The sequence below is a fragment of the Pelodiscus sinensis genome, chromosome 1 (genome assembly GCF_049634645.1).
Source record: "Pelodiscus sinensis isolate JC-2024 chromosome 1, ASM4963464v1, whole genome shotgun sequence".
Classification (NCBI taxonomy): Eukaryota; Metazoa; Chordata; order Testudines; family Trionychidae; genus Pelodiscus; species Pelodiscus sinensis.
In genome coordinates this window covers 171,854,479-171,876,410 of record NC_134711.1, presented here as the reverse complement: position 1 = coordinate 171,876,410, position 21,932 = coordinate 171,854,479, and the positions used below count along the sequence as shown (strand labels likewise).

Sequence of the window (21,932 nt, the reverse complement as noted above, 5' to 3'; positions counted from 1 at the left end):
GAGGCTTTCTGAAAATCAGCAAAACAACCAAGTCTACTACCAGATGTGGATTATTTTTCCAATACATGTACATGCAGTAAACCATCTGAAAGATGTTTGGTTGAAAGATTTTAAAAAAAAATTGAATGTATCGAATATAAATCAACAACTGTTATTTTCAAACTGTGTGTGACATTGGTATGAATATATTTCAGCTATCTCTTGAAATTTAGGTCACTATGCTACTGTAAGTGGCCAAGATTAAAGTCACAACAAAGAGTATCCAAACAAGGGACACAATCCTGCACAGAGTTAATCCTGTACGTATACTTATTGCCATTTTCAGTGGGATTAGGATAGAAATTACAAGATTGGGCCCGAGGTTAGCAATGATGTATGAATTTTGGAGACCGATTAGCCAGACTCAGTCTGTGGACCTAAAGCTAGCATTTCAGTAGGCAGCCCTCTTCACACCCAGCCCACCCTTGGATCCACCTTTCATTCTTCTCTTCCTTCTTGTTATCAACCTCAGCCCAGAATCTCTTCTATTCAACATGAATTGGTGGTACTTTTCTCCCTTCATCATGGCTCCTTCCAAACATTTGCATTCCTCCTGGTAATTATGTGAAGGTAGAATGGCTCCTATTTGACCAGAGGGTCAACACCAGAAAATGCAGAAGATGGTTGTTTATAGAAAAAAACAAAACAAAAACAAAAACCCCACACCACTATGCATTTTTAATCATTATAACGGCTACAGGCCACTTGCAGCCTTAGTCCTGTTTTCCCACCTGACCAGCTGAGGTGAGTCACCTGCCCACGATTCTATATTTAGGGGATACCAGCAGCAGTCAAAGAAGCTTTAAATGCATAATGTCTCAGAGAAGACCCATTCCTTAAGTGATTATACAGTCTACCAACTAGTCATCCTGCTTCTTGTGCAACCAACCATGACTCAACCATCAAAGGCTATGAGATGATGCGACTTTGTGTGTGTATTGTATTCCAGTAGTGCTCAGGGGCCCAACTACACAGGGCCACCAACAGGGAAGCCAAGAAGGGGTAGTTGCCCCAGTACCTGATTATTTTATAAGGGCCTGAGGCTCTGGGTCCTTTAAATTGCATGAGAGCCCCGAAGGGCATGGTCTGGATGGTTCTGAGGGCTGGCTGCCCTAACCCTGCCCCTTTCACTCAAGGCTTCACCTCTTAGATTGCCCAGGCCTGGTACAGTCTGTTACCAGCCCTGTGACCATGTTTGGGTTTCCATAGCATGAGGCACTGTACAAAGCTAGTGTAAGAGACAGTCCATGCCCCATGGGTTAAAAACGCAAGACCAAGTTAATTTTTAGGTGAATTTTAGGGGCATGGATATTTTTATTATATTTGTACTTACATAATAATTGTATTTTAGGTCAGGATAGGTAAGGAAGGAGAGCATGAAATTATGAAGCAAAAAAGAAGGGAAAGGAGGGGAAGTGTGGCTAGAAGCACAAGCCATAGAAACAGATAGGTTGGTTTTTTTGGAAGGTGGTGGTAGGGGGACCTAGATAATGGCACAGGTATTACTGACAAAGGCTGCAATTTTTCAATAAGTGTCTTGTTAAAATTCTGGGAGCACATTCAGTGCTAGGGACTGAAATGGAAAAGATGGGTGGAATTTAATAGTACAGAGGAATTTCCCTTTGCAAAGGGAGACATAGATTTATTCAGACTTTCCATATCAGAGAAGGTTGGCACTGGAGAATATGCTGACATTCCTTCCACTGGTTTTTTTCTTATAAAGTGTCTTTAAGAATAAAAGTAAATTTACATGTGTTTTATAACCTATGGCAATTGAGAAAAGCCTCTAAATTTCTACTTGAAAAAGAAGTCCTTGAAATGTAAACGCATTAAATAATCCCTCCCCACACCCAATATATTACCTTTTTAAATCCTTCAAGACTGGTGCATTATTGGTATAATATATCATCAGGGCTAAACAAACATTTCTACTCAGTATATTAATGTGTCTGATAATCTTTCCTTTCCTGCCTAACCACACTCTCCCAATCATAAACATTATCTCTCTCTAACTTTGCAAAATAAATTGTGTTTATAAAATCTACAAAGAATAAAGAGAAGCCAAAGCTGCTTGTGTGCAAGAAGGGAGAAAGCTGCATGCATGTAGGGTTTATGTTGCATTTTGTCAGCATAAACCTATGCATAAGTACCTTGTAGCCAAAATGTAGTGGTTGATGACACTGCAAAGCAGATTTGTTTATGCTAGTGGAAGGGCATAAGGGATCAGTGCTCTCTGTACAAAGGACAGTGCTGTTTGACAGATGGAGTGGTCAGAGCAATAAGAAATATGTTTTTGGAATTCCTCCTGCTGGCAGAGTTCCTATGGAGCCTTGGTGCAAATGAAAGCTGCTTTTACTCCTGGTAAATTTAACATAGTAATAGCATCCTCACCTCACAGATGAATTACCTCTGGGGTGAAAGTGGCTTGGCAGGCACAAGGACATGTAATTTACCCATCCCTCTGGCAGTTCATCTGTATTTGTCCCCAAGCGTTTGTCTTTTATTCTTCTTTGTTATTTCATTTCTCTTCCCATGAGATCCATTACACAGTTTGCAGGTCGTAATATGTGTACATTCATATAGGAAAGCCATACAGGTCATGAAGGATCTGATCCTTCGAGGTACTGAGCTCCCATGAAATGGAAGCAGTCAAAGGTGCCCAGCTTCTCAAAGGTTTTGAACCCTAAGGACACGTCTACACAGCAGGGCAAAAGTCAAATTAAGCGACGCAATTTCAGATATGTCAATTGTGTAGCTGAAGTCGAAAGAGCTTAACTTGGCTTTTGGTGGCTGTCTACACAGCAGAAAGTCGAAGGAACAACACTTTTCCTTCGACTTCCCTTACTCCTTGTGAAATGAGGGTTACAGGAGTTGGAGTAAGAAGTTGCCCGTCTTGACATTATTTTGAAATAATGTCTCACTGTGTAGACTCGCTCTTTGTTATTTCAAAATAATGTAAGTTATTCCAAATTAACGCTGCTGTGCAGATGAACGCTTGGTTATCTATTTGGGAGCTCTTTTCACATATTCAGAAGAAGCATACTTGTGAGGTAAGATGCTGAATATCTGGATGTTACAACTGAGTTTCCACTTTTGGCCTCTGAGTGCGTTGTTTGAGGGAGTACAGGTTGTACCTTCAAAAAACAACTTTATTTGGTCTGGCAACATCTGTCCTCCAGCAGGACAACAGATTCTCCTGGACCAGAGAGCTAAGAGACGAAGGACAGGAGGACCAGCCGGAGCTGGGGAAACAGGGTTGGCAGCCTGGCTGGGGGCAACATGAGACCAGAGCCAGAGATCCACGGCAGCCTGTAGCAGCCTATAGCAGGGCGGGGTTGGGCTGGAGTCCCTCGGCAGCATGGATTGCTGCAGGGCTGGAGTCCTCAGGAATTAGGGGCTGTGGTTGGAATCCTATCGCAGTGCAGGACCAGAGTCCCCCAACAGCTTCCTGGAGTGCTAGGCTGGGGCACTGCAGCAGCCCCTGGGAATATGGAGCTGGATTTGAGCCCCCTGGTAGCACAGGGCCAGAGCCCTGCAGTAGCCGGCTAGAGCACAAGGCCAGAGCTCTGTGGCTGCCCTCAGATGCATGGGGCTGTTGCCCCATGGCAGGAGCCAGAGCATCTGCTGCCCCGCCAGATTGGGGGTGAGGGGAGGGTGAGGCAGGATGCCTGCTGGGGCAGCCTGCCAGTAGCAGGCTCTGGGTTTGGGAGCCAGTGTCAGGAGACCTCCTCTGCTCCAAAAAATTCTCTTGTTTGGGACTGGTCAGGGCCTAATGGTGCTGGACCAGGCAGATCCAACCTGTAATAACACCTTTTGAATATTACAGGATCCTGTCCATGAACTATGCCTATAAAAATGATATAGTTTTGAAGGTCTGTTTTTTATTCCCAATGTCTTTCTATTATTATTAATTTATATCGTATAGGACTGTGTCTTTGCAACATTTTCAGGTTGGTGACCCCTTATTGTTTTACCTTCTTACATTTATTGTATAAGACAGAGTAAAAAAAGTATTAAAGATAACTATAAGCCTATGTAATCTGCATGTGTTTTGTGAAGTTGATGGAGAATACTTGTTCTGGAAGGGTAAGTGTGTATAGGGAAAAGGGAATCAAATTTTTCTTTGCTTTAGATTGGAAAAGCATTTTCAATGCCCCATTGGTTGAGATAACAGTACCACTGAACATTAGTGAAAACAGATCCCTGGAGACCAAAATCCTCTATGTATGCCCAAAACAGATGGGCATAGAACAGAAGCCTTCTATCTGTAAAGGGCATAGAAATAAACTGAAATTATGGAGTACAGCAAGGACAAGAATGTAAGCTTCCCCTGTCTACACTATTAATGCACCTCAGCCTCGACAAGATAGAACCACTTCTAGGACTAAGATCGTACCTAAACTCTGGAAAATAATCATGTTTAAATGTAATTATATATATGTTATTATACCTGTGGACTAAACAGAAGAATATAATTAATCTGATTCTAATAAACAGTATAATATGGTTAATTTATGTCTAATACCAGTAAAAATAATACATATGTAAGAGAATCAAGTTTTAGATGTGTTTTTATCATCCAGTGTCTGTAAATAAATGGTTCTCTAAGATGGCAATGGCATTTTAATGTTTGTCCCTCTAAGAAAGAGGAAACAAAGTTTAGCCACAACCATGTTACACAACACTTTTTAAACATGGTTATTCTTGTAATGTGGGTGGTGCCTTAAATAATATTTCAGTCTCCATGTTCATTTTGTCTTTTTCTCCTCACCTGAGACTAGTAGCCATCATGCTAATTAGTGACCACTATGCTAATCATACTAATGATTTTCAGTCATACTAATGCTTATATTCTAGGAACTGGACTTTGCAAAGCAAATTCAAAATCGAAATTACTTTTCCTTGTAGGTTTGTACATATCTACATCATTGTATTATGTATGGTTTTTAAACCCTTATTATATTAGGATTAACTTCTGTGCCAGGAAGATAATGGAGCAAATAATTAAGGAATTCATCTGCAAGCATCTAGAAGATAATAAAGTGATAGGTAATAGCCAGTATGAATTTGTAAAGAACAAATCATGTCAAACCAATCTGATAGCTATAAAAAGTCTTGTGGATAAGAGAAAAGCGGTGGATGTGGTATACCTAGACTTTAGTAAGGCACTTGATAAGGTCTTGCATGATCTTCTTATCAATAAACTAGGAAAATACAACCCAGATGGGACTACAATAAGGTAAGTGCATAGAACGAGTAGAGGTACAAGACAAGGAGATCCGATATCACCAAGTATCTTCATCACGCACCTAGAGAGACCAATGGACAAGATCAAGGAAGAGGTAGAAGAGATATTGGTGCATGGGATGAGAATTAACAACTTGAGGTTCATGGATGATACTGCTATCATCAAGGAAGATGAAGAGAAGCTAGCGAGAACGGGGCAGGTGTTAAATGAGGAAGGGAAGTGGTATGGACTGATTATGAATATCGATAAAACAAAGACAATGGTATTTGGAGATAAGGAAATAGGAAGGAAGATCAGTGTAGATGGAATCGAACTAGAGAACGAAGAGAAGTTAATGTATTTGGGGAGCAACATGACGTATGATCTAGACTGTAAAAAGGAAATAGCAACTAGAATAGAGAAAGCAAGAATGAGTTTGAAGGCAATGGATCAGATCCGGAAAATTAAAGTGACTAGCTTAGGAACAAAGCTGAGCATCTTGAAAACGTGTGTATTTAGCAGCATGTTGTACAGATGTGAGATGGGTGATTCGAAGAGAAGGATATTGGCATTCAAGAGGAGTAGTTATAGAAAGATCCTGAGAATAGGATGGATGCAGAAGGTCATCAACGAGGAATTATATAGGAAGAGTCAGGCAAAAGAGAATCTACTGCAGAAGGTTATGCAACGGAAGTTACAGCAGAATGAACGAGGAATGAAAAATTAAGACCTTGGTATTCAGCATAATGGATGGTCTGAATAGGAGAGGCAGACCCCACAAAGAATGGGTAGATGACATAGTAGATTGGTGTGGAGCTAATCTACAGAAACTAAGGCACTCTGCACTGGACAGGGTAGGATGGAAGGAAATAGCGAGGGAAGCATTGGACATCAACGGGCGTTGAGCCCATGGCTGTAGATGATGATGATGATAACTGGCTGGATAATTGTTCTCAAAGAGTAGTTATTAATGGTTCACAGTCATACTGAAAGGGCATAACAAGTGGGATCCCCGGGGTCTATTTTGGGGCCGGTTCTGTTCAATATCTTCATTAATGATTTGGATATTAACATTAAGTTTGCAGATGATACCAAGCTGGGAGGGGTTGCAAGTGCTACGGAGGATAGGGTTATAATTCAAAATTATCCGAACAAACTGCAGAAATGATCGGAGGTAAATAGGATGAAGTTTAATAAGGACAATTGCAAAGTACTCCACTTAAGAAGTAAAAATCAGTTTCATACATACAGAACAATCAGTTTCATACATACAGAATGGGAAGTGACTGTCTAGGAAGGAGTACTGCAGAAAGGCAGCTAGGGGTCATAGTGGACCACAAGCTAAATATGCATCAACAGTGTAACACTGTTGCAAAAAAAAGAAAACATGATTCTAGGATGCATTAACAGGAGTGTTGTGAGCAAGACATGAGAAGTCATTCTTCTGCTCTATTCTGCACTGATTAGGCCTCAGTTGGAGTATTGTGTCCAATTCTGGGCATCATGTTTTAAGAAAGAGATTGTCAAACTGAAGAAGGTCCAGGAAAGCAACAAAAATGATTCAAGGTCTAGAAAAAATGACCTATGAGGGAATACTGAAAGAACTGGGCTTGTTTAGTTTAGAAAAGAGAAGACTGAGAGGGGACATGATAGTATCTAAAAGAGTGTTACAAGGAGGTGGGAAAAATTGTTCTCCTTGACTGCTGCTGATAGGACAAGAAACGATGGGCTTAAATTGCAGCAAGGGAGGTTTAGGTTGGACATTAGGAAAAACTTCCTAACTGACAGGGTGGTTAAACACTGGAATAAATTTCCTAGCTAGGTTGTGGAATCTCTACCACTGGAGATATTTAAGAGCAAGTTGGATAGACATCTTTCAGAGATGATCTAGATGATGCTTGGTCCTTCTGTGAGGGGAGATGCTGGACTTGATGACCTCTCAAGGTCCCTTCCAGTTCTATTATTCTATGATTAAGGACACCGAATGGATAACTAATAGTGCTTATCCAACAATTGGTACTACAGGTTGCACTTCCTTTAACTGGGACTCTCTGGTCTGGCATAATCTTTGATCGAGGAGGACCACAGATGCTCCTGGTATAAGGAGGTCAGGCCACATGGCTGGAATGGTGGCATAGGGAGATTCAGCCAGGAGTCCCATGTTGAAGGAGGGGTGAGTGGTGCAGCAGGTAGTTCTGGCCGCTGCTGCCGGGTGGTAGCAGGGCCCAGCAGTAGCCACAGAGCCCCAGCAGCCATGGAGCCCTGGCAGCCCCAATAGCCACAGAATCTTGGTCCAGGTAGCCATGGAGCTCCAGCCTGGGAGCCACAGCCAGGCAGGCAGCAGTGGGGCTCATCTGGAGTCCTAGCTGGGGGCAGCACAGGACATGTTGGGAGGGACCTCCCCTCGTTTGACAAATCCCCTTGTTCAGGACCAATCAGGTCCCGAGGGTGCTGAACAAGGGAAGTCCAACCTGTATAGAGAGAGATTCACAATGTCAAACTGAATTGCAACATTACAAAGCACAGGAGAGAATTAAAGGATAGTGTGACCGTTTTACCTCTTCTGCCCTCTTTCCCCATTCCCTCCTTGTTTCAATGGGATTAAATCAGGCTGTATTCATTATTTTAATGTAGGGTTGGGCTTTAGAAATTATGATTTAACTAAATGAAAATAATCAACCTTCTGGACACACAATTTTGACTGAGCCAGACTAGAGAAGCAGATGGGATTTACAATCCATATCCATTAGAAAATACAAGATTTTAATCTGCACGAATTGCACCAAAACATGCACATTGTTTAGTGAATTTTTTACAGCTCACAGTGGATGCTCCACAAAAAATCAATGAAAAACAGCATTCGGAATAACCCACCATTTCAGCCCTCACTCATTTCACATCTTTCAGTTTCCTTCAATGGCATATTTCAGAGCTGATTCTCTTACGTTTCACTCCATTAAAATTCAGCATCAGTAGAAGTGCTGCTAAATCAGTTAAACAAACTGCACAGTCACCAGGTATTAATGAGACACATACAAAGATGGTCAGGGGAGTTATTTTGTTTTGGTTTTTCAGGAAAATTCAGTTGAGTAGTTAGCTAAAAATAACGTCTGCATGCTGTGTCACTGTGCTGGCTGCAGAATCAACGTGGTTATTTATAAAATAGTCTCTAGAAATGGAAACTGAGATTAATGATGACGTTTGAGCTGTAAGGGCCTGTTAAAAAATGCAGCTAAGGCCCATGTGCTATGCATAATCTCACTTGCTATTTCTAGCATGTTGGTTGCCAGACTTACACCTTATGTGCAGCCATGAAGCTTATAAACTGAGCCCATTTGTCCTCCTCCCCCATTTTAAATTACATCACTCAGTTCCATTCCACAGGGTGCTCCCCCACACTTGGTAGCTTCTAAGCATCATTCACTTTCTAGTGCTCTAATTCAGGAATGCACATGCTTAACTGCATTGATGAATAGGGAGTGTTTTGAGCATGCGTGTAAGTGTTTTGCTGACTTGAGGCCTAGCATAGCCCATATTGTGTTCTTCATGCATGAACCTTATTAAAAAACTGATGCTTTGAAGTCAAAGTGTTTCTCTTAGAGGGATCACCTTTCTCTTCATTGCCATATTGCTGCAGCTATGACCAGAAGAGAGGTTCAGTCTTGATGCCCTTTACTTTAAAAGATGGGGGCTGGACATAGAGCAAAGGGCCTTGAGCTGTGGAACAAAATTCCCTGTTTGGAGTGAAACATACCTTCAGGGAACACTGCATCTGTCTGAACAATTTGCTGCAAAGGCAGACATTAGCCAGCCCATGATGTCACCCAGACTGCAGCGTGCCCTACTCCACAGCCCTCAGAGCTGTACAGAGCCCTGGGCCTCTTTGAATCACTGGGCCCTGGGGCAACTGCCCGCTTCCCCCCATCCCCCTTTGGAGGGTCTGTTTGCCATCTACTTGAATCAATTTGACAGTCATAGTACTTTAAAAATCCATACATTTCAAGATTTCAGCTATTTAAATCTGAAATTTCAGGGTGTTGTAATTGTAGGGATCCTGACCCAAAAAGGAGTTGTTCGGGTATATTGCGACATATGTACCCCCTGGCCTTTGGGGTGAGGGTACTCAGGGGTGTGGACACTGCCTAGTCGGCTGCTGGGTCATAGGCAACCCCTTTTAGTCTGTGAGAAACAACTCATGGTCTAGGGTAGTATAGCCTAATGGCTAAAGTCAATAGGGGTTAGCCCTTATCCCAGAGCAATACAGTCGAATGGCCAGAGTCAATAGGGTTTATCCCTTAACTCAGGATGGCTCAGTCTAACAGCCAGAGTCAATAAAAGAGGGTGGCCCTTAGCCCAGGGCCAGACTAAATAAGGGGTACACAGTCTAACAACCAGAGTCAGTAAAAGGGGGAGCCCTTAACTCACAGAAGCATGGCCTAATGGCCAGAATCAATAAGTTGAGGGCAACAGCCCCAGTAGGGGGACCCAGGTACACCTTACTCCACTGGGCTCTGGAGCTCCTGTTGGAGGTCCTTCTCCTCCCATAGCCAGCCCAGAATGAGCGGACAAGCATTTGGAACATGCCCAGTCTGGGTGAAGGGGTAGGTTTTCTTCCGCCCACAGGGTTTTAATCCCACCTTGTTCAGTGCCGGGTGCCACAAGAGTAATGTAGGGGTTTGTACTACTGATAACCTTACTTCTGTATTGCTGCCGGTGGCGACTCTGCCTTCAAAGCTGGGCAGCTGGAGAATAGTGTTATTTATCATTGGACCCCAGGGCAGACTTTTATGAGAATTGCCAATGTCCTAGAGAAGCCCTACTGCAGGTAGTAGAGGAGAAACTGAGAGGACCAACCTCTATTCTGCAAATAGAATATAGTCAGAAATCTTGGTAATATGCTGGTGATAATCCAGCTCTTTTCCACAGCTACATTGATATTACATTGCAAATAATTTATTTTTGTGCCTAAGGTAAGCTAGTCAGACTAAGCCATGACAAGAAGCAGGTCTGTTGTGTAAGTAGGTACAATTTTTACATACTCATTTTCAGACCGCTATCATACTTTAATATTTTAGTCACTGTTTCAGTATGTCCAGTAAAGCACCCGCAAAGCCATGTAACAGCATATAAACATCTAAGTAGATTTAAATAAACACTTGTTGAAGCATAGATCTGAAATGATAGTCCAAACAGGCCCACCTATATTTTCATATTCAGTGCCAATGGAAAATGAAGGGATGTTCTATGTCAGGCTTCCGGCTTTACAGTGTATGAGTTTATTAATAATTGATTAGAATAATAAAACAATACATTGTCACTAATTAATTTCTGGATGGGTGAATAAATTGATATTTGGTGTATTGTGATCTTTTTCCAATGAGGAAAATGAGACATGCAGAACTAATTCTACATGGTCATAAAATATTCAGTTGGGACTAATCTTCCCATATTTCCCAATGAGTGAATTGGGAGTCTCTCCTGTCCAGTATTCCCTGTAAGCTGTGCTCTTGTGTGATCACTCAGGAGAGATTCAAACTCAGCTGATTAGCAGAGTGTCCACAGCAAAGTTTAGTTTCTACTGGTGGTGCAAAATCATACATGTCTCGGTGCACATAAACATGTATTCTGCTCATGGATGGAAAAAAAATCCATACATGAATGGAAAGGATTAGAGGGAACATTGCTTCTGTCTTGTGTTAATATTGTCTCTTGGTTGACAACACATAAAATAGATGGATTCTGGTTTATAAAGTTCTTTCTAGGACTGTTGGCTGCAAAGCCAGAGGCGCAATTCAACTTGAGGCACTGACCTGCTAAGGATTTGGAGGGCATTTAATCCTTAATAATATTGACCAAAGGTCTCAGACACCCAAACACGATTCTTCCCCTGTGAACATTATTGACAAATCAAAGTGCATCAATATGTTACAGCAGTTGTTGGCACTATGCTTTCCAAGAAAACTCTCTGATATATTGCTCTTACAACCTCTCTGCACTTACTGTATATTTGAGGGAGGAGGACAGTAGAAGGGCACAGCAGGGAGAATAAACATATCTTTTCTAGAGTTTTATCTACACCTTTATCAGACACAGCACCATAAAAGCATTACAATTAACACCTGTGAACTCTTCCTAGTTTTTCATATAGCACTTTGTGTGGAACACTGTATTTTGTCCTTATAGGTACAATGATGAAGTAGCAAATTTGGAACATTGAAAAAGGTAATCTTTTATCTGGGTAAATTCTAGATCTTGCCTGAGTTGAAAGTGCATTAATTAATTCTGGTTTGTGATGTGGACTTCTGTGTGTTAGGATCTGAGCCTAACTTAATGAAGCTATTTCTCTTAGGGCAACTAATAGCCTCCTATGAACATCCTAAGACTGAAATATTGTACTTTAATCTGCAAGACATTCATAGTAAATTGCATGCAGCATGTCAAAGAAAAGACTGAATATTGCTTACTATTTTGATTTGTGCTCTGCACTAGTGAACAAATCTCCAGGTGCATAAAGATTTTTTTTAAAGCACATATAATAATCAAAATGCCAGGTCACTAATTGAACCTTCTACTCCAGCTAAAATAACCCCACACAATCTATATGGAAGTATCCCCTTTAACCTTTTTTCCAAAAGAGACATGAAAAGTGCGTAACAAGTCGTTTAATACTTAAATTTCACATTTGATTGACCCCTCCCCATATTTTACATTAAATTTTATGGAGGAATTTCTTTAGATCCAATGGTGTTGATCACAATATAAAAACACAGATGGTATTAAATGAAAAAACTTAAGTGAAATAAAATAAAAAGAAGTATGAGGGAAATAGCTGCAAAGTTATTTATATTACTTTTTCTTTTTCTGAATGTATCACTGTCTATCCAGTCAAAATAGGGTGCATCACAAGCATTTTCCCCTTATTTTTGCTTCCATCACAGGCATCAACAGACATGAAACTGATTTATTGTCCACACATTGTGTATAAAAGGGTGTCAAATAATATTGCAATTAGAGATTCTGTTCTAACCTAATTTGTCTTCTGCAGCCGTTCTTGAAATTAAGCTTACTTCAAGACCAAGGTGGGTCCAACTGACCTAAAGAGTGAGGATTTAACTCCTCCCCCCCTCAAAATAAGCTTCCTGATATCTTTCGTACATTGATATTCCATGCATTTAAACAAAGATACACAGCTTGCATCTTTCTTCTTCCTTCTAAAGCCATATTCTTATCCAATGGGCAAGTATGTGCATACATGTACTAATACGTGCAGCTATTTTGAACTTTATAAGAGAATATTTCTAGGAATCACACTGTTGAACAAATAAGGCACTTGCTAGCTGATAAGAATAATGAGGGTTGATTTTTCAGAGATTTTATGCTTGAAAGGGTCAATTTCAGTGTCTTGTGCACTCATTGGGAAACATATCTCATTGGGAAGTATATATTTCAAATCCCTGAAAACCAAACCTCCTAGAGTTCGACTACATATCTTTTCCATGGTATAGTGTCTCCCTACCTAAAATATTGAAAATACTTTATATACTAGTATGTAATAAACATAAATAGAAAAGAATATAATAGCTTCTTTCATACCCTGTGTTGTACAAGGAATATTATATGTGGATTAGCCTCAGAGGGGTAGCTATGTTAGTCTGTAACTTTAAAAGAAAATCACAGTCCTGTGGCACCTTAGATTCTAATGAATATATTATATTATGAGCTTTGGGAATAAAGCCCACTTCATCAGATGAGTTGGAGTGGAAATAACAGAATCTAGAGTATATATAACAACAAAAACAGTTACCTGTCAATTGTAGGACTAGTGTTAATGATGCTAGTTGACTCAGGCTGGATGTGTCCCATTCATAGCTTTTGATGTGTAAATGTGAATATCAAAGCCAGGGGAAACTGTCTCTGTAGTGCATTAATCAGTTAATATCCTTATTCAAGCCCAAGTTGATAGTGTTGAATGTGGATTAAATTTTATTGTATTTCACAGATATTTTTCTGTCTTTTTAAAGGAATTTTCTGATTTTGAGAACACTCTGACAAGAAAGAAAAAGTAAGTTGAGTTCATGTCAAGTTCTATACTTGTCAGTATTTTTGTCTGTACATCCTAACCTTGTCATTTTTATTATAAATTGCACATGTATTATTAATGGTGTATAAATATTCTAAAAGTATTGCAGATTGTAAAGAAAGTTACAAGCTCAAAATGCATTACCAAAGGTCCTTCACCATTGCTTTTTTCATATGCATAAAGCCTTCCATTCAAAAGAAAGGATCCAGGACATCCAAAATCAAATGCAGTGAATCCTTGTTAATCAGAGCTTGCCAGGACCATATGTCTGTTTTTCTGAAAGATTTAAGTGGTAACCCAGTTTCTAGTATGTTTGTACCATTGACCTGATAATCTTTTGAAGGGTTTTTAGTTATGTTTAATCCAAATAAAAAATTAGTTTGCAAAATGATTTGGATTAACCAGACTGTATTTTCTAAAGTATTTCTGTGACAGCAGCATTGTTTGAGTATGTTGTACGTGAGCCAATGTTATGATTTGGGCTAATGACCAGTAAATACTAACAGTCTAGGGAGAAGCTAGTAGAGGAATTTACTGAGAATTCTTTGTTGGCTTAAGAATGCAGGTTATTGCATTGCTAAAGAGGTCTTTTTCAAATGAAATCTCATCTAATAGGATGTTTGAAAGAGAGCTTATCTGTCTGTCTATGACAGACATGAAAATCCCTGGACTCCGTATGAATTATGTGTTTAGTTTTGCTATTTATAATGTAGACTCTAATAACTTCAGAATAAGTGTTGCCAGCAAATATAGCTGAGACACCAAAGTATTCAAAGATAAACGGAAAACTTCAAGATCTTGGCCAATGTTCTTATTATAGATCTGCTAAAATGCTAAGAACACTGATTTATAAGTGTACTATGATTTTTGAAATTTTACTGGTTGTTGGTCAGTATTTTGATATATACTGATCCTTGTGAAAATGTTCACAAGTTTCAAAAGTGTAATGAATTTTAGCATGAATGATTGTTCACATACTGCAACTTAATCATTTGTGATTTGTTCATTGTTCCCATGTGACTTGTCTACTTTAACTCTACTGGTACTACCCTCCTAGCATTTATAGTGGTATATATGGGCTTTATGCCTGTATAGATTATACTCTACATGAAGGGGAGTAATTATATCAGTGTGTAAGACACCTTAATATAGGTATAACTGTGTCCATGATTGAGTATTTACTGGTATAACTATTGCAATAAAACAACACACTACTAACTGACATATTTATGTAGCTCAGAGGGATAGCTGACTTAATTTGTAATTTTAAAAATAATGAGTAGTCCTGTGGCACCTTAGCGACTTACAAAATATATATAATATCATGAGGTTTCATGGGCAAAAGTCACTTCTTTATGAGCTTGAGTGTTATGGTTTATTTATATGGTAAAATTTAGTAGTGTAGGTTAAATTTTTTCAATAACTCTCATCACTGGTTAGAAACAGTAACATATGACTCAGATAACCAACAACACAATACAAAATAAAAGTGAATGATCCAAGTCAAAACTTTGCAAACAACCTTTAATCTGGAAGTCCAGTTGTTTGATCTATGTCTATAAATAAAAAAAATAGTAAGTAGGAAGAAAATAGATTCACTCAACCTGAAAAATGTAACCATCTTGATACTCAAATCATACCACCACAGGTAGATCAGAAATTTCCTGTTTTCTGCAGAACATTGTATAGCTGCCAGAGGGAGGTGGATAGGATGGAAAAAATAATTCACAAGCTAACATTATATTGATTCAGAGTGATTAATTTTTTAATTGAACTTGGTATACACATCTAATGATAATATATAAAACTAAATGACTCTAAATGGATATATGTGGAAAGAATTATCACAGTCTATAGGTATATTACTATCAAATACAGGTATCCAAAAACTAGTAGAAGATTGAGGTGAAAATTTGGACTCAGATTTTGGGCATCTTAAAGTCAGTTATGTTCAGATCCACGATTTTGGTTCATTCCATTAGCAAAGTAGCACATTTCAGTTTCTAAAACAAGGGTGAGCAATAAAATGGTGGTGGTTCACCAGGATTAGTTGCTGCCACTATATTTACCTGTGCCTTTACAGGTATGGGGGAATGCAGTTCCTATTGCCTGGGAACACGATCCATAGCCAATGGGAGCTGCAATCCCCCATACCTATGGAGGCGCAGGTAAATATGGTGGAGTGGGGGTTTGCCAGGGGCTAATTTTTTCAGTGGATGAGGCCTGCAGGCCAGTGTTTGCTCACCCCTGTTCTAGAGGGCTACAATTCTGAGATGATTCTGATCATCTCGATGAAAAATATCTCCTTGTGTCTTCTTGACAGGCTATTTAACTGTACTGCTAATGCTTTTCCATTCCAAAATGAAACTCCAACAATAATGGCTTTTCGGAATAAACTTTCAAAACTCCATTATGGAATGTGTGATTGTGTGTAAGAGAAAAGTTAGATAACTCGATTTAAAGCCAGTGGAAGTAGCACAGCTAAATTTGTACACACTGCTTTGAAGAATTTGTCAGAAAATATCAGTAAATAAATATATTTATTGTACTTGTTAACTCTAAATGGCAGCTAATGATACACTCTTTGATTTCTTTCAGATCCATCCAGAAGTCCATGTCTGAAAATGAAGCATTTGGTTAGTAACTTCTAAACTATTTTCTGTTTGTGCTAATTGCTCAGAGTCAAATTCAGTGAAAACTTAGTTTTGCTTTCATGATGTTGCAGCCCAGCCAAAGAAGAAAAAATGTATGTAATAAAATCATAGAACTACAGGGCTAGAGGAAAGCTCAAGAGGTCATTGAGTCCATCCCTGTCACAAGGCAGCTACTCTTTATATGAGAGTTTCTGTATAAGGATAAAAGAAGTAAAAAACAAAGGTGATATCATGGTAGGGATCTGTCAGCCGACGGTCAGGGCAGTGTGTGTGTGTTTCCGAGAAAAGGTTTAACATCCGTGTTTTTACTGCTAGGACCGGGGTACCATCACAGAGGGTAGCCAGCAGGCCAACAGATGCCCCTTTATAGGAAGAGCTTATTACACCTCAGATTTCTGCTGCTAGGATGCAGAATCCTTTCACAGTGGGCAATCTGGGAAAGACTGAGAGATGCCACAATGCATCTGTCACCTGGGAGTGACACAAATCCAAATGCCTGAGCTCTTCCTATACCTGTCCCTTATGACCGGCTGAAGTTCTTTTAAATTGTGCTTGGTTCTGTTACAGCAACTGAAAGAGTCAAGTTAAAGCTTAAACAGTTACAGGTTTATTAAAAAGACGTATAAAAGCATATGGTTACAATGGCTATTGCTCTATTTCTTAAATGCTAGCAAATATAGATTTAAAAAAAAATAGTTACTGTGACGGGGCGACCCCCGCCCGTCCCTGGGACGCGGCAGGGCAGGCCTTTTTAGCCGCAAGGGGGGGGGTCTGCCAGGGGTGCGCGATGTGCACTCACGCCGCGCCAGGACAGGGGAAGCGGGTCGCTCCGCCGGCAAGCAGCCGCGCGGCGGCAGATGGCGCGGGGGGGGGGTAGCGCAGGCGGCGTTCCTCCGCCCAGATGGACAGGGCGGCCCACCAATCAGGAGACAGCGGGGGCGGTGCCCTCCCGCCTTGATTGACGGGGCTGCCAGCCAATCAGGGGGCCGGACGGGCGGTGCTAACACCCGCCCGATGACGTGCAGGGGAAAGGGAAACCCGGCGGGAACTTTAAAAGTGGAGCCCCTTCCGCCCGACGGGGGGGAGGAAGGAGTGAGTGGTGGTGAACCCGGAGGGGAGGACAGCGGGGAGAGGAGAGGCGAGCGGCGGCTAAAACGCCCCTCCCCCTGAGAGTCCAGACCCGGTGGCCAGACAGGTTACAGGACCAGCCCTGGCGCGAAGGGGTGTGGGTACGGATCTCCAACCGCCAGCCTGTCAGACGAACCCAAGGTGACCGCCCCGAGGAGGAGGGCCACCTGGGGAGGGAAAGGAAGAAGCCCAGGGCAGAGCTCGTTCGAGCTTGCGGGCTGACAAGTTGCGGCAGGAGCCCTGTCAGCTGGACCGGTACTCGCTAGTTCCGTGTCCTTAGGGCCCTGGGCTGGGGCCCGTGAGTGAGGGTGGGCCCGGGCCCCCCTTTCCCTCCCCCTCAGTAGCGGAGGGAGTACTCGGTCAGAAGACCGGCGGCATTGCGACAAAGTGTGTAACCTATCACTAGGACCCCCGCTCCCGCCGGGAAAGCGGGAAGACTGGTTACTGTGGGTCTCGAGCCCGCGCGGGACGGGGGCCCGAGGGCGCGAAGACCCGACGGGCATGGACCCCCTAGTACAGTTACAAAGAAAATAAAGATAGAAAATAGAAATAATGGTACCAAGTGACAACTTAATCTTTAAAGAGCTCTAAATCTATGTGTACACTTAAGTCAAAAGACCACATCCAGGTACAATTTTTACCCCTTTCTGTGCCTCTCGACTCCAGTGAGTCAAGCCAGAGCCGGTCTCTCAATTCCTAGGAAAGATGAATACGAGGTGGGCGTCCCCTTAAAACCTCAGGAAATCAAACACCTAATCCGACCAGCAGATAGATGGTAGATTGACACTCAGAGTAAATGTGCTGCTAGACCCATCTTTATACCCCTGGAGGCCCATATCCTCTTTCTTATCTTAAGATGCCAAATTGTACTAGTCCGTTTTGTAGCGCCAGTTCTTACAAGCAAGTTTCAAGTTAATTTACACTTGCAAGAGAGATAACTAAATTGTAAGCACTAGACATTTTTTTTTATTAAGCAAAAGATTCCTCCCCCCGCAGACAGCTGTGTGTTCGTATCAATATAGGTTAAGTCAAGAGCACTCCTTAGCAGCCTCTTAGTCAGCAATTAGCATATCTCTGTTTACAGCCATTCATGGTCACACAGCCTAAGCCTTCTGCTCTGTGTGCCCTGTATGCTCCAGGCAAGCAAAAATGGATGTTACAGGGGAGTCTCTGTCTGGCTACAGGATCTCCTACAGAACATCTAACCAGAAAAAATGGGTAAAACTTTTTTGAACTACTAATAAAATCTTCCAGAGCACTGGACTTGGTGGTGATGGGGGACTTCAGCTATCCAGTATATCCTTCCCATAACACATAAAGCCGGGGTCACCAAATGAAATTAATAGATATCAGGTTTAAACAAACAAAAATAAATATTTCTTTACATAATGCACAATGAACCTGTGGAACTCCTTGACAGACAGTGTTGTGAAGGTCAAGGCTATAACAGGGGTCCAAAAAGAATTAGATAAATTCATGGAGGATAAGTCTATCAGAAGTCATCAGCCAGGATGGGAAGAGTAGGTTTCCATAGCATCTATCAGAAGCTGGGCATGGGTGACAGGGGATGAGTCTCTATATGTTCTGTTCATTCCCCCCTAGAACATCTGGCATTGGCCTCTGTCAGAAGACAGACTGCTAGGCTAGATGGATCTTTGGTATGACCCAGTATGACTATTCTAATGTTATCTTCTTATACATGTAACACTGCTGATACAGATTATCTAAAAACTTCTTGGAATATATTTTTTTTCATTTCAGAAGGTGGAGAAAACTACTGGAGGAGGGGCTGTTCTAGATTTGATTTTAACGAACAGGGAGGAACTGGTTGAGAATTTGGAAGGCAGCTTAGGTGAACCTGATCATGAAATGAGGGAGTTCACGATTTTAAGGAATGGTAGGAGAGAGAACACCAAAATAAAGACAATGGATTTCAAGAAAGCAGACTTTAGCAAACTTAGGGAATTGGTAGGTAAGGTCCCATTAAAAGCAAGTCTAAGAGGAAAAACAATCAAAGACAGTTGGCAGTTTTTCAAATGGACATTATTAAGGGCACAAGAATAAACTATTCCATTGTGTAGAAAAGATAGGAAGTACGTCAAGAGACCACCCTGGCTAAACCAGGAGATCTTGAATGATCTAAAAATCAAAAAAGAAGTCCTACAAAAAAGTGGAACCTGGTCAAATTATAAAGGATGAATACAAACAAATAACAACAAATATGTAGGAGCAAAATTAAAAAGGCCCAGGCACAAAAAAACCCTCAAACTAGTTAGAGACAGAAAGGGTAACAGAAAAACATTATACAAATATATTCCAAGCAGAGGAAGACCAAGGACTGAGTAGGCCCATTATTCAACGAAGAGGGAAAAACAATAACAGAAAATGTGGAAATGGCAGAGGTGCTTAATGACTTCTTTATTATGGTTTTAACCAAGAAGGTTGGTGATGATTGGATGCATAGCATAGAGAATGCTAGAGAAAATGAGGTAAGTTCAGAAGCTAAAAAAGAAAAAGAACAAGTTAAAAATTAAGTAGACAAGTTAGACATTTTCAAATCACCAGGGCCTGATAAAATGCATCCTAGAACATGCAGGGAGGTGATTGGGTCATTATCTATCATCTTTGAAAAGTCATGGAATAAAGAGGAGATTCCAGAAGACTAGAAAAAGGCAGTATATTTGGCCCTCTATAAAAAGGGAAATAAGAACAACCCAGGGAATTACAAACCAGTAAACTTAACTTCTGTACCAAGAAAGATAATGGAGCAAATAATTTGAAATAATCTGGGAGATAATAAGGTGATAAGTAATAGTCAGCATGGATTAGTCAAGAACAAATCATATAAAACCAATCTGAAAGCTTTCTTTGACAGGATAACAAGCCTTGTAGATAATCAGGAAATGGTTGGCATTGGATATCTGTACTTTAGTAAAGCATTTGTTACCATCTCACATGACCTTCTCATTGAAAAACCAGGGGAAAAAAACCTAGATGGAAATACTATAAGGTGGATGCATAATTGTTTAGATAACTGTTCCCAGAGAGTAGTTATCAATGGTTCACAGTCATGCTGGAAGGGTATGATGAGTGGGGTTCCGCACAGATCAGTTTTGGGACTGGTTCTGTTCAATATCATCAGTGATTTAGATAAGGACATAGAGAGCACATTTATAAAGTTTGCGAGTGATACCACACTGGGAGGAGTTCCATGTGCTTTGGAGAATAGGATTATAACTCAAAATGATATAGACAAAATGGAAACACGGCCTGAGGTGAAAAGGATGAAATTCAATAAAAAGAAATGCAAAGTATTCCACTTGGGAAGGAACAATCAGTTGTATACATACAAAATGGGAAATGACTATCTAGGAAGGAGTACTGCAGAAAGGGATCTAGTGGTCATAGTGGACCACAAGCTAAATAAGAGTTAATAATGTAACACTGTTGCCAAACTTCCCATCATTCTGGGATGTGTTAGCAGGAGTGTTGTAAGCAAGACATGAGAAATACTACTTCTACTCTACTATGTGCTGATTAGACATCAACTGGAGTACTATGTTTAATTCTGGGCGCCACATTTCAGGAAAAATGTGGTCAAGCTGGAGACAGTCCAGAGAAGAGCAACAAAAATGACTAAAGATCTAGAAAGCATAACCTTTGAGGGAAGACTGAAGAAACTGGGTTTGTTTACTCTGGAAAAGAGAAGACTGGGAGGGGACACGATAACAACTTTCTAGTACCCAAACATTGTTACAAGGAGAAAAATCATTCTTGTTTATCTCTGAGGACAGGACAAGAAGCAATGGCTTAAATTGCAGCATCGTAGGTTTAGATTGGACATCAGGAAAATCTTCCTGACTGTCAGGCTGGTTAAGCACTGGAATAAATTTCCTAGGGCGGTTGTGGAATCTCCATCATTGGAGATTTTTAAGAGCTGGTTAGACATACACCTGTAAGAGATGGTCTAGATGGCGTGTGGTCCTGCCATGAGTGCAGGGGATTAGACCTGGGTGTTCTTTATAGTTGTTGTACTATTTGATATATAAAGTCTCTGCATAGACAGTTTCCGAGAGAGGCCTGAGCAGGGGAGTCTAGTGGGTGAACTCTCTGGGGAGCCATTCCAAATGGGGAGTCTGTTAGAGTTGTTCCTTCAGAGAAGAGCCTTATAAACAGAGGACTGCAGTTTGCAGGCATTCAAGAAGGCCACGGTATCTCCTTGATGCTGACTGGAAGCCTGGTCTGGAAAGTAACACCCATTGTCCATGAAAAAGAGACCCAATGCATAGACCTTCCCAGACCCCTGACACCAAAAAAGGATTTTAATCAGGCAGAGGCAAAAGAACTGACATCAGGCCCACAGACCAGAAACAAGATAACCACCAAGGAAGAGTCTGAATAGAGGTGGGCAGCAGATTCAGGTGGGAGAGAGATGGACTAAAAATGACCTCATCACCCAGCTAAAATGTTGGGATGAAAGTTTTGTTTACACATGACTTTTCTGTTATCAAATGTGGCCCTGCAAAAGGGGTAGTGGTGCTCTTTATGGTGTGACAGTCTGTCTAGATTTGTGATCCGTGATTTTTGTTCTTACACACACTTTGCAACACCACACCTGCCTGCAAGGGAGAGCGCTGGGTCAACCTTGAATGACAATCCCCCCCTCACTGAGGCTACATCTAGACTACACCCCTCTGTCGGCATAGGGATGTAAATTAAAGGTATCGAAAGTGCAAATGAAGCCGGGATTTAAATATCCCATGCTTCATTTGCATAATGGCAGCCGCCGCTTTTTTCAAAACGG

General features: G+C 41.0%; 1 protein-coding gene across 3 annotated transcripts in view; it reads left to right on the top strand.

Moving 5' to 3' along the window:
• SAMSN1 (SAM domain, SH3 domain and nuclear localization signals 1) overlaps window positions 1-21,932 on the top strand; it is a 396,747-nt gene that overhangs the window by 268,250 nt on the left and 106,565 nt on the right. For all 3 annotated transcript variants that reach the window (XM_075909843.1, XM_075909842.1, XM_075909844.1), the window contains 2 exons: window positions 13,288-13,328; window positions 15,945-15,982. In XM_075909843.1, coding sequence (XP_075765958.1) covers window positions 13,288-13,328; window positions 15,945-15,982 — 79 coding nt within the window. The remainder of the gene's footprint in view (window positions 1-13,287; window positions 13,329-15,944; window positions 15,983-21,932) is intronic.